Source organism: Hippocampus bargibanti, linkage group LG07 (assembly GCF_051943395.1).
Source record: "Hippocampus bargibanti isolate YZ-2025 linkage group LG07, ASM5194339v1, whole genome shotgun sequence".
Lineage (NCBI taxonomy): Eukaryota > Metazoa > Chordata > Actinopteri > Syngnathiformes > Syngnathidae > Hippocampus > Hippocampus bargibanti.
The window spans coordinates 21,637,435-21,650,944 of record NC_142740.1 but is presented as its reverse complement, the minus strand read 5'-3'; the positions used below and the strand labels follow the sequence as shown (position 1 = coordinate 21,650,944).

Genomic DNA, 13,510 nt, shown 5'->3' with positions numbered 1-13,510 from the left:
ATGTTGTACACTGAAAATATTCATCCATCTATTTTCCTCAACACACTTTCGACCAGCACGCCTGCAACTTCTGTGAGAATCAGCATTTCAAATCATGGCTTTTTACAGTACGTACTTCTTTTAAAGACACGTGGCCAGTGTTTCTTTCACAAATAGAAAAGAAACGCCATATAAATTAAGTGTGCATGTAATTAAATATTGTCCGGGGACACTAAATGTCACACGGCGATCCCGTTTTCAAACTATCGCGATAGGTTGTCTAGCGTACACCCGCTCCCAACGTTGTGATAGCGTCAGTCTTGAATAGACGGAGCAGAAATGTGCTCTTACTTTGTGGCTCAAATCCAGGTCTTTCCTGAACGTACTCAAAACCGGTGAGAGAGCATGTTTGATTCTCTCTTTGAAGATTGAAAGGAAGAAATCGAGTTGGGAAATAGCAGCCGGGGATCAACACCTGCGCGAGCAGCCTCCCTTGACAGCCAGCGTGGGTGAAGGAATGGCAGCTCCGCGGCCGATAAAAGGCATACTGAAAAACAAGAATAACGCGGCCAGCATTCAACCTGCTCCTGGCGACTTTTTGGCAGTCAAACCCGAACAACCCATCGGCCTTTCCGATGAAGACCAGCAGTGAGTGTTCCCTTCCGCCTCCTCTCGGATGTGTGTATGAATGGATTACATTAATGACAGCTAGCTTAACGACAGCACGTTTGTTAGCGCATACTAGCGTAACTTTGCGAACGTGAAACTCGCAAAATGGAATAATTTCGTGTTCGGATGGTTTGTTTGAGATGGGTGCACTCGTTCTCCGATGTTCAGCATACTATGTACGTGTGTTATAATTGATGAGAAGGTTTCTTCAGCCGTCATCTGTACAAAAGTGAAGGTTTCGGACGTTTCGCCTCCTATCCAAGAGGCTTCGTCAGCGAACTAAAGTCTGACTGGTCGTATCGGCCCCATTTATATATCCCTAATGTCCAGACCATAAACTAGGAGTTATCAGAACCCTCCAGCATAGGGCTAAACTAATACCAACTAGCACTGAAGGTAGAGAAAAGGAGTCAAAACATATCAGGAGAGCACTCACTAACTGTGGGTACCCTCAGTGGTCATTCAACAAATGTCAGAAAGAAAGAATAGCGAACGAAACCAATAATTCTCAAGATTCTAAAAGGAGAGGAGTAGCAGTACCGTACATTGCAGGAGTTTCTGAAAAATTACAAAGAGTCCTTTGGCAACATAAAATTCCTACTTATTTCAAACCGATAAACACGTTAAGGCAAAAATTAGTGCATCCAAAAGATAGGCTACCAAATGAAAAACAAAGTAATGTAGTTTATTTCATACATTGTAAGAATGAAAATTGTAAAGAGCAGTACATTGGGGAGACTCAACAAATTCTCAAAAAAAGACTATCAACATCGCAGGGATAATACTAGTGGGCCTCAATCGGCAGTACATTTGCACCTAAAAGCTACTAACCACTCATTTGACGACAATGAGGTTAAAATCTTAGCGAAAGAACATAGATGCTTTGAAAGGGCGGTAAAAGAGGCGATTCTTATAAAACAACAAAATCCTTCATTAAACCGGTCTGGTGGTGTGAGGTTCAATTTGGATCGTTCATACAATAGCCTGCTCAGGCAAAACAGGTTAGGCAACTTTCGCAATGCTGATGAGGGTCGTTATGCTTTTTTTTTTTTTTATTTTTTTTTATTTATTTATTTATTTATTTATTTTTTTTATTAATTCAAATGGCATGCAAACATACAAAGTAATAGAAACAAACAAACAACACTGCAAACAAAACACAACAAAAGTAAACAAAACCATTGGCTTTGAATAGCTTGTGGAGCTTCTAAAAGTACATCTGAGGTGCGTCTCAGCAAATCTTTCTGCATACTTGATATTTTCCAAATAGTTGGCAACATACATTAGGTGACATAATCGCGTATGAGACAGTACCTGATCGCACAGGAAATAGAAGTTCCTGACAGATAATCATTTTACAAGAAGAAAGAAGAGGAGAGAAGAACAAAATAGAAGAGAGAGAGAGCGGGGGAAGGGGGGTGCCAGGGGTTTTAACATTCCATCGAGTCTGCACAACATAGTGAAATTGACAAAAGAAAGAGAGGGGGGGGGACACCAGATGATTTCGGCAAGCACATCATCCTATGCCATATTTCATCAACAAATCATGTGTTTTGATAGCATTTGGGTCGGCAGATGGTTGAATTGTTTTCTGATATAGTTTCATTTCATTTTGAAATATTACAAATAGTGGTTTCCTCCCACAAAATTTAGATTTATGAATATGATGTTTGGCAAGAAAAACTAATAAATTAATAATAAAATATTTATCGTTGGTCTTGTTGTAATATCCAAACAGCATGTCTTTGTAATGAAATATGAACAGAGAAGTGACTTTACATTGAACGTATTTGACAAAGTGTTTCCAGAAGCGAGTAGTTTCGGGACAAGCCCAGAAGAGGTGAGTTGCAGTTTCAGGCTCAGCTTCACAAAATGTACATGATATATCCTGTAAGGACCGTATCTTATGTTTAACAGGATAGCAACGGTGCAAAAGTTTGTATGTTATTTCTCTTTGTTTGTTGGTGATGAAAAATTTATATGGGAGGGTCCAAACCTTTTCCCATGGAATATTTGGGACATACGTTCTCCAGTGATGAACAACGTAGGGAACCGTCACAAAGGATTTTTGAAACAAATGTCGAATTGCACGGTTCCGATTTCGAGCAATTGATGAGAAACAGAGTTTCCCCAGGGCAGTTTCTGTCACTGGAATTGGCGGTGGTCTGTCGGGAGTAGCGGAGTGACCCTTGAACAGGCTTATGATACCACTTGGGATGGCATCCATAACGATGGCAAAGTCCTTAGGGGTCACAGGGATTTGATGCGTATTGAGAAACTCAGCATAGTTCATTAAAATATTGTTTGTGTTAAAAAGTTGCTTTACATAAATGATACCCCAGTCAATCCATCTCGACAAAAACAGTGATTTGTTTTTGTACAAAATATGACAGTTATTCCAGATCATACATGAATGCGGAGAGAAAGAATGGTTATACATTAGGCACCAGGCTAATAAAACTTGTTTATGAAATTTTGATAGGTTAACAGGCAATTTTTCAACCTTATAATTACATTTCAGCAAGAAAGACAGACCACCAAGTCGGGAAAACATGGATTTTGGAATGAAATTCCAGATTGCATCAGGGCTACACAGATAATTACGCAGCCAGTTAATCTTAAACGTATAGTTTAGAGAAGTAAAGTCCAAAAAATCTAGGCCTCCCTCCTTTACCGTCCTGGATATGACTGAGTTTCTTATATAATGAGTTTTATTTTTCCATACAAAGTTATACATTATTTTGTCCATTGTCTTACATGTGCTTGGATCCACATTTAAAGCCATTGTAGGATATACAAACCGAGAGATTCCCTCACTTTTTGCTAGCAGTATTCTTCCGTTTAGTGATAGATCCCTTTGTAACCAGTGATTAAAGCGCTTCTTGGTTTTATCAATTATTGGATCGAGGTTCAAATGACAACGCTCTTCGTCGTCTTTGGCTATGACAACACCTAGGTACGTCACTTGATTTTTAACAGGTATGTTGTATAGCATAGATTCATTACATGATTTCACAGCTAACAACTCACATTTATTTATATTAAGCGAAAGACCTGACGCTTTGGAAAACTCTTTAACCAGAGCTATGGCCCTTGGAATTTGCTCAGGATTTTTCAGGAAGAGTGTGGTGTCATCTGCCACCTGGCTAATCACAACCTGCCTTCCCGCTACTTCAATCCCTTGGACCTCGCTTTCAGTGACCAACAGTGATAAAATTTGTGCTGAAAGTAAGAATAAATAGGGAGAAATGGGACAACCTTGACGGATGCCACGGGAGACGTTGAAGCGAGGGGACGTACCATATTTAAGCAGTATTGAGGAGTTGCAGTTGGTGTACAGTGTCTTAACAGCCTGAGTAAAGTAGTTTCCAAAACCAAACTTATTAAGTGATTGAAAAATAAAACGGTGTTCCAAGGTGTCAAAGGCTTTGTAAAAATCGAGAAATAAAATAAAACTATTGTGGTTAATAAGTTCCTGATAATCAAGAATATCCAATACAAGACGAACATTATTGGCAATGTGTCTTTTACTCAAGAAGCCTGACTGTGTTTCACTAATTATATGCGGTAAGGATTTTCTAATTCGGTTTGCAAGAATGGAGGCCAAAATTTTATAGTCGTTTTATAGTCGTTATGCTGATGAGGTGATACCGGGGGGAGTGGGTGTAATAGGCCAATCGTTAGTCAGGAATGTAGGAACAATCAGTGGGGCCACAGGGGGGGGTCCCGCGCCAACCTGAGAGTAGGGACCTATCATAGCTGTGTCCGGCGCCACCAGGTCTGGACATTAGGGATATATAAATGGGGCCGATACGACCAGTCAGACTTTAGTTCGCTGACGAAGCCTCTTGGATAGGAGGCGAAACGTCCGAAACCTTCACTTTTGTACAGATGACGGCTGAAGAAACCTTCTCATCGATGGACCACTCCTGTACGACTGAGAGCTTACACAGACGTGTGTTATAATTGCAATTATTCTTCGCCAGTCTTTATTTCTAAGTATTCCTAAAACATGTATCATGCAAAACATATCGTTCCACATTCCCCCTGTTAATTTAATGAGTAATGCACACAATCATCGGGCTATCAACCGAAGTTCATATTGAGACGAAGCGTGTCGGAGGTCACTTTTCCTGCCTACTATTTGATATAATTTGATCCCCCATATTGTCTGAAATACCCTGTACAGTTGTCATGTTGCACCCATCTCAATTGTCAAACCGAGTTACTAATGGACACCAATACATAATTTAACACACCTGTTTTAGACCGAAAATATATATTTTTCATTAAAAATACTAATTAAATAATGTATGTACCATTTGAGGTACATACGTTGCTGTGCCCATGACCATTTCGTGTTTGGGAGCCTTTTACTGAGCATCTTAATCTTGATTAAATTCATAGAGTTGCTTGGTCTGTAGCCACAAGGGGACCCATGCCAGTGTCTTCTTGTGCCGGTACCAAGCCTGGACAAATACAGAGGGTTGTGTGAGGAAGGGCATCCGACGTAAAAGCTTGGCCAAAACAAACATACGAATCAAACCTCTGAAGATGGAGGACACTGATTCGCTTGAAGGGAAAAGCCGAAAGGAAAAGAAGTAGTAACCCGCCAACCACCCCACAAAAAAGTGTTGCCAATATCCCCCTTTTTTTAGTAGGCTTTACGTTGCAAATATACATTGCCTTATTTTACATTTCAGCGACACTGAGGAACATGTGGCTAAATGTGAACATCTCTTTTGAGAATATATCACATAACGCAACACAGAGGAAGGTTAGTGCTGGAATCAAGCCCGTCACCTCTGCACTGAGGTGTATGTGCTAGCAGTTGACATTGCTGTCCATCTTAACATGTGAAATGTATAAATAAGACATGCATTAATCGAACTACCTGATAAACACATGTACATTATAAACCTAAACGTTCAATATATAGCACCATGCAATGCATTCTGGGAACCAAGTGGATCTACTGTCATTCGTATTGATATGAACAACAGGTAGATATGACACATCAGAGATCATAGACCAGAGGGGCAAACGTGCTTGCTTGTTCATGGACAGCACAAACAACAAAATATCAAGGATGCATCGATAGAATGGGTTTGCTGTTCAAAAAAAAAAAAACTTAATAAAAAATGCTATAAAATGAACATGTTGTCACTACTGTCCTTTTATTGTATTTTATGGAAAAGTCCACAAAACGTTGGTCAATACCAGACCTCTTAGAAGCAAGCCACCAGTATAAACAAAATGATGCTTAACATTGTTTATGTCCATCTTTTTTCTTCTCTTGCAAACTAGAAACAAAGATGTCTACTCTTCCTTGAATTTAAAATTATGTGACAATTGCTGGTTTTAGCCCTCCAAAAATCATCATAGTTGATGGATGGACAGATGGAGAGGCCTGTTGTAAATTCTCCTGACAGCACAGTTTTAGGGGTCCAATAATTTTGTGTGGCACTCACAATGGACCAAATAAAGTGGATCATCATGACAGAATTTTCAAATCCTATTTGTGTGCTTTGTGGTGCACTTGTTTGCCAAATCATGTCGGAAACTTGCACAATAGCTGCACTAGTTGTCACTCTATCAGACATTTTGTGATTAGATTACACTCGTGTCCCTCTGCTAACTGAAACAGCGGCTCGAGACAGCAGCTCATAATGTCAAAGCAGCACTCTGTAAAATTAGGCCAGGAACGACAGCTATTAGTGAATTCCATTCCCTGCAGTGAATCGAGCTTTTTCTGTTTTCATCCTGAAATAGCCTCTGTAACGGAGTGAAAAGGGAAAGGGAAAAATTGTCTAGAAGGGTATTGGAGTGGAGCCGAGCACCAAACACTGAGATCACCCTGGTATGAACCAAATCTATTCATAGGCAGTTTTCTCATATGTAAATGATCCAACCATATGCTCTGAATCTTGTCAATTTTGTTGAACCACAATCAGAAGTGAGGGTGCAGGACATTGAGGCTAATGATATGGTCAAATTTTGTGATGTCAAATTTGGCAGCTCCAAATTTTTTGAATAAGTGATGCAAAAAAGCCAAAGAAAGGGCAAAGCATCTGCCCACAGAATGAAGGGTAAAATATTATTGGCAGCCGAAAAACACTCGCAATAACCTTTTGGGGAGTGGGGAACGATATCCAACATGAGCGTTCCCAGTTCCTGCCTCAACAATAACTGCCTTATATGCTGATTGAGTTATCCAACAGCTTCAACACTTTTCCCCGCCCATGTGTCTGTCGTGGTGAGCAAAACCCTTTACTCTTCTCATTCTACAACCAAAGGATATCCTGGGCCAGCTATCCCAATTTAAACAATACAGATTTCCTGTGTACAGTTTAAACAAAGAAGCAAATCTCCAAGTTGTCCCACCCAAAGAGTGCAATAAATGGATTGCTTGCAAATATTACTTTACTGCCAATCATTTCCACTGCATATCACATGGCAAAAGAAACCGAAAACGGCTCAAATAACTGAATTTGAACCAGTCCAACTCGCACAGGACATGTCCAACTGTGCTCTGTGCATATGAAAAAAATGCTTAAACGTTAGACTTTACAATAAAGTATGAAATCAGTTTTATGACCACACCTCGCCAAATACATATCACTTGATTCTTGTGAGCTTTCCTGTGCAGTATATTTGAATCAGTTGCTCTCTCCGAAGTACATAAACTAATGCCCACTAATGTTGTTGATGGGTTCGCTTCACAGAAGTCAGTAGGGGAGCACCTTTCCTCACTGTCACCTGATCGTGCTGCTCAGCTCTCTCTCATGACTCACTTTATTTAATGAGTTATCTCCAAGCAAAATGTTACCAGCTGTAGACCAGCTCTGGTAAAGTCATCAGGATATGACCCTCTATTTATTTGTAGCTGTGGTCAGTAGTCTTTCCTCTAAATGTTCGGCATGTTATTTATGACGGAGCAAAAATTAACTGAGTTCTTTTGCTACTGAAACAAAACATGGTCTTGGTCTCAATATGAACTTCGGTTGATAGCCCGATGATTGTGTGCATTACTCATTAAATTAACAGGGGGAATGTGGAACGATATGTTTTGCATGATACATGTTTTAGGAATACTTGTGTCACAAAACATGTGAAATAGTCAGATACCAATTATCGTCCAGATTGATTACTGGCACTGGTATTTCAAATTTTGAAGCTTAATCGGCATGAGCACTTTTCAAATTCCGACACAGTCATTCAAAAATGGATTTAGATGCTGAGCATTTCAGTGGCACTGAAATTTTGGATAGTTTAGTTTGTTCTCAAAGTACAGCGATCACTTTGTTTAAAACATGCTGTTGACTGGGACGGAGAGTTCCCTGCTATTTTTTGAATAATAGTAGTATAATACTACTAATACTAATACAAATACTACTAATGTTTATTTATAAGCACCTTTCAAAACTCTCAAGTACACTTGACAGTCACAGTTTAAGCCATTTAAACAAAGTTAAGGGCTGAAATCTACATTATTTTTTTTTTACATTTTGACAGTCATGTTTTCCACTTTACTGCAAAACTAATGTCATCTCCAAATACTCAATCATCATAATCATAGTACAGTAAAGTCTCGTTATATCGATATTCAAGGGAGTCCGAAAAAATATCGATATAACCGGGACTATCGATATATCCGACCCTGTTTGCATGTAATTTTCTCTGTGCGTGCATAGAAATAGTATCGATATAACCGGGACTATCGATATATCCGATATCGATATAACGAGACTTTACTGTACTTGTAACGTTCGTTTATTTCTTGTATTGATTGGGAAATGGATCCTCATGATATTTTTCACAGGGTTGGTCTTAAGTGTTCCCAAATGAATGCAGTCAAACGTGAAAACTGGGACACACTGAGCCCCACTTAAAATATGTTTGCTTCCACTTCTGGAAAGATCTTTTGTGATTGAGGATGTCGGTTGGTTGCGGCGTGTCATGGTCACAATGCAGTCATCTTTGATTTACCTTTCACTGCTTTTGCACTGGCCTTTTATATATAAAGGAAGAAAAGCCAGAAGTGGGATGAGATGAATATCCTGGCCACATACCACCCAGCAGACAAAGATTACGGCCTGATGAAGATAGACGAGCCCAGCACACCTTTCAACAGGTTCACCTGTTTATCATAAAAATATTTTCACTGAAAAATGTGGATTGAATACTTGTCAGATGATCACATAACACCATTTTCACCTGCCGTGTCTATCAAGATTTTGTGCTTATTTTTAGGATGCTTGGAGATGACGAGGATGAGGGAGCCTTGAGTGACTCAGAAGGTCGGAGTGCACTCCCAGTAGATGACTTGACGTCGAAGTAAGAATTGTAGTTTTTAGAGACGTTTGGTTGTCAGATAATGCTTGCTTGTTGAACTTGTGTGGATTCCTCAGATTGACAGCATGCTGCATTCATCCTATCACCCTGAAATTCAGATTTTGTCATTTGCCCGGTTGAAATGTATAAAAAAAATTGGATGCTCACTGATCTCATCAAGTATGTTGGCTGCATGAGGAATCCTTACTTTTGTAGCTTGTGTGTTAGGAGAGAAATGTTTGTTTTCTGCCTTCTAATGGAAGTGCGTTGATGTTGGAATAAGACCAGCCTCAGTGAGGATGGTGGTTAGCTCCAGGTTAGCAACCCAGTTAGCCTCCTTTTGCTATTTCCTGTTGAAGCCTCTCAATATCTGCTGCTCATTTCCTCTTGCCGTTACTGATGACCATGTCCACTCAGTCATCCAACAAAATGTATTTTTTTCCTCATAGATGCGCCTTATCTGAAGGTGCATTTTTATTGACTTGACTTTGTCCACATCCAAATTCCTTGTGTGTTCTACATACTTGGCAATAAAGATGATTCTGATTCTGATTCTGATCTTGTGGGAAGATCAGATTTTAAACTGACAGGCTGAAACGGGCCAGCCTGGTTGGAAAGGAGTAGGACAGTAAATGGGCGCTTCCCCCCACGGCCATTGTCAACTATTCACTCAGCCATAAACAATTATTTATTTTGTCTGCTGCTGTATGTTAGAGATGGTAAATCTCTTATTTTTGCTTCATGCTCGAGTACTCGCTCACACGCTTGCTTCTTCTGCTCTCTCTCAGTGCCTGCCCTCTCTTCCCCTAATGTCATCCTCCTCTTTCTCCCCATCTGCTCTCCCTCCGAATATGGCCTGCTTGAAAGTTGACCAGATATTTGCAGATGAGGTTTTATGGAATGTCTAAAGGTAATAAACGTAAAGACCTCCTCTTTTTGTTAAGGCTGAAAGCAGCAGAAGGCTCAGAACCTCGATTTATGAAGGAGGAAGATGAGGAGCAGGAGGAAGGGGAAAGTAGTGAAGAAGAAGAAGAGGAGCTATCCCCTGAGGAACAAGGTGAGCCAAGACATCTGCTAGACCTCACCCTCATTATTTAATGTAATTGTCGCCATTGGGATTAACCATTACACAATTTTTATTTCATGCGGTCAAATGCATTTGACATTATACTATCCATGATAAAATATCAGTAAACACTAAATGTGACATAAATTAAAAACGGGGGGCAAATAGCAACAATAAAATGACTAAAACTTGGCGGATGGTTTCTCATGAGATGAATTGTCAGCTCAATGAGATTTTTAAAGTTGTTTTTGAGTGAGGCTGAATCAACAGTTTTCTTTAATCTTTTTAAGGATTAAAATCTCAAAACAATGTCGTGACATGCCATTGGAATTTACTTTCTTGTGGTCTTTCAACAGTTCTTAAAAGTTTGGGGTCCATCTTTTTGCTAAAGTTTAGGCTGCCGTGGATCTGTTAAAGATATTCCAATTACTCTAACTTTGTCAATTCTTGGGGTACTTTCATTCATTGTAATTGATTTTCAAGGGAATTCACTTAATAATTAGATGAAAATATCAATTACAATTTTTTGACCACTTAGTCAGAGCCAGGTATGTAAATTTGTAAAAAAAAGAAAGTATTCTCATAGAAAAGGTTTTCTCAATTCTACCATGACTTTTGTTTTGTTTTTCTAATCAAATGTAATTTTTGGTAATGATGATAATGTCAGCAGATTAAATATTCAAAAGACTCATTTTCCATGGTAGTCTTTGACACTCCACATGGAGAATTTCCTGAGGGGCGGGTCCTTTCTGGAAAAATGTTAATCTTATTGTTATATTTTATCAGGGGTCATTATGGTCATTATTTCCTCTTTTTACATTGATGTTTCCCTTATTCCTTCACAGCCAAAAAGAAACATTTTCAAATGATGAGGAAGAAGCACTACAACGAGGGCCTCAACATTAAATTGGCACGGCAGCTCATCGCCAACGAGCTTGACGAGGACGAGGACGAAGACGAGGAGATGACGGATGAAATGGAAGAAGCTGAGGAAATCAGTGTTGACCCACCCCAGGAAGGTAATCAAATACAGTATTTGGGTTGGGTCAAAGTTTGTCTTCATGCCTTTTGTTTACAATTTGAGAATTTGTGCATGAAGGTTGTTTCGTTTCAGTGGAATCGCAGCCATATTTATGAATGTGAAAAGTTGTGTAAAGTTGTCAAATACATGTAAATAGATGTTTACTGTATTGAATCGTAATTGGGTACTTGGATCTACAGTGTACCAGTTATTCTGATATAATGACACAGTTTCCCCTTCAATAAATCTTTTGTATGTCGTTAGTCTTCTTTTTATCACTAACAGGTCCATGTTCGGTGTGTAATGTAAATACGTTGTTGGCCCTTATTGTCTTGTTGGATGCAGTTTCCCTCAGGATATTATGTTTGTCTTGTTCTCTCTAGCGGATTCTCAGGACTCATAGATGAGATTTCTCTCCGCACTCCAGTTCATGTGTCGGCTCACCACACTAACAGACGATGTTGCTGCGCCACGTGTTTTCAATGTCGGGCCAAACAACACACCCCGCTTCACCCATTAAAGTCCCACTGAACAGCCAGTCGAAACCTTAGTCGCCACTCTTCCAAAATGGGGCAAGAGAACCTCAAGCCTCGTGGAAAGGTCCTTCCATGATCTCTTGGAGGTCCCCATCGCCCTCCCCGCTACACTGGCGTGCACTGAATACAGTATACTGAATGAGTATAAAAGAATTGAAGGCCTTTGAGGAAAATGAATGGGGGCTCTATTGCTACAAGCCCTCGTGCTGGAAAGTGAGGCAAGGCAAACCCCCTCTAATGACTGTTCTTGTGCCAGCTGCAGTTCAGATGGACTTCAAATCTGTGACTCACTGCTCTGGTTTGTTTTGATGTTGTTTGTGTAATGTGATGCACATAACTGCTAGACATTGTGGATGTTGCAGTATCAGATCAACCAGTCAAAAACAGACTTTTCTAAAAGCTAATTAATCCAGATTCTTTTTCTTGATTTTTGTCTCTTAATAAAGCACCAAAACCTCAATTTTAATTTTAAGAATATCTCTCACCTCTCCAGTGACCTTTTATTTAAAAAAAATCAAAGATATACAATAGTGGTTTTCTTTAAAGAAGCATGTTTTCATGTATTGTGCTTTTTTTTCTTTCTCCCCTGCGATTTAAACTAATTCGCGCAAAAGACAGAACAGATTTCGTCCAGGTCCCCGTTTTTTTTGGGTGGAGTAAAAAATGTCTAACATTCAAGGACGGAACAGTATTAAATCACACAAACACTGAACTAGTGCATGTACATTGGAAGTCAGATGTCGGAGGAATACTGTGTGTTTCTTTCACAAGGCTATCTTGTCACCTTGAATAAATGCTGTGTTTACTACACTTTGATCAGTTTGACTTTCCACAACGTCTAATCTTCAAGTTACACATTTTAACTGTAAATTCAAATGAGGAACATACAATGAATGGCCTAATTCATTTTGTGCTTTGCTAATAAATAGTCTTCAAGCAGGAGGGGAAAAAATATGCTACTGATGAATACTTTAATCAATGTTTATTTTTGGTTATTCATATGAAATTATAATTTCAAATATTGGGATGGGGGTGACAGTTATGTTGGAGCCCTGACAGTGTCTTGTAATAATTTTTATCGACTCATTACATTTTTGTTCTGACTGGTGATATTATGAACATTATATTATGCAAATACATTACCGAACAGCTTGACTTCAAAAGACTCACCCTTGCACTTTTTTCTGGTCATTCTGAATTTAGCATTGCCCATTTTTGTGCCACAATGGAATACGTAATTCGTAGACCATTTGCCCAAACTAAGCTCAGGAAAAATATTTTTTCAGACATGCTCACTGCTTAGTTGATTGAAATGTTTGTTCACCAAGTATGAACAGAAAGAAAGTAATTTTTTGTCTTGATTTTGCCCGGTGTTTTGATTGTTTACACCTATTTTGCAATGAGAATCCAAACTACTATCACAAGTAGGCCCCGAAACTCCGGATGCCAATTATTGTGTGTTCACTTTCCATGTTATTCATCACAAAAATCCAACGCTGAAAAAGTTGTAGAAGACATTAGACATATTAATTGCCTCGCCATGTTTAAGGTCAAACAGAATGACAGAAAAGGCAATGTAGTAAATCCAATTTTACTTTTTCTTTGGGCTGTGTGTCCTTATTAACTCAAAGAATTGTACCAGAGAGGCAAAAGGTGACAATAAGCATGGAATCGTTGTGACGTTGGAAAAGGCATGATGGTTTGGTACAATGACTGAGAATTAACTAAAACCGACACATGTAATCTATCTACGCGACAGTTGGTGGCACTGCTCAACACCATATTGGATTTGTCCCCCAGTGCTCGGAGCAACTAATAGGATAAACGGCACGACCGAGTTCATGCTTGGATTATTAACGTTCATTCTAGAAACGGTGAACTCCCTTCCATACCGTGAAAATGAAC

At 39.3% G+C, this 13,510-nt stretch overlaps 1 protein-coding gene across 1 annotated transcript; it reads left to right on the top strand.

Annotated features, from left to right (window-relative positions):
* Window positions 1–252: 252 nt before the first annotated feature.
* Window positions 253–12,580, top strand: ppp1r2 (protein phosphatase 1, regulatory (inhibitor) subunit 2). The gene is made up of 6 exons (XM_089001391.1): window positions 253–627; window positions 8,675–8,782; window positions 8,902–8,985; window positions 9,927–10,039; window positions 10,894–11,067; window positions 11,453–12,580. Exons 1-6 carry the CDS (start codon window positions 497–499, stop codon window positions 11,470–11,472), a joined length of 630 nt encoding a protein of 209 aa, XP_088857517.1. The 5' UTR covers window positions 253–496; the 3' UTR covers window positions 11,473–12,580.
* Window positions 12,581–13,510: the final 930 nt, after the last annotated feature.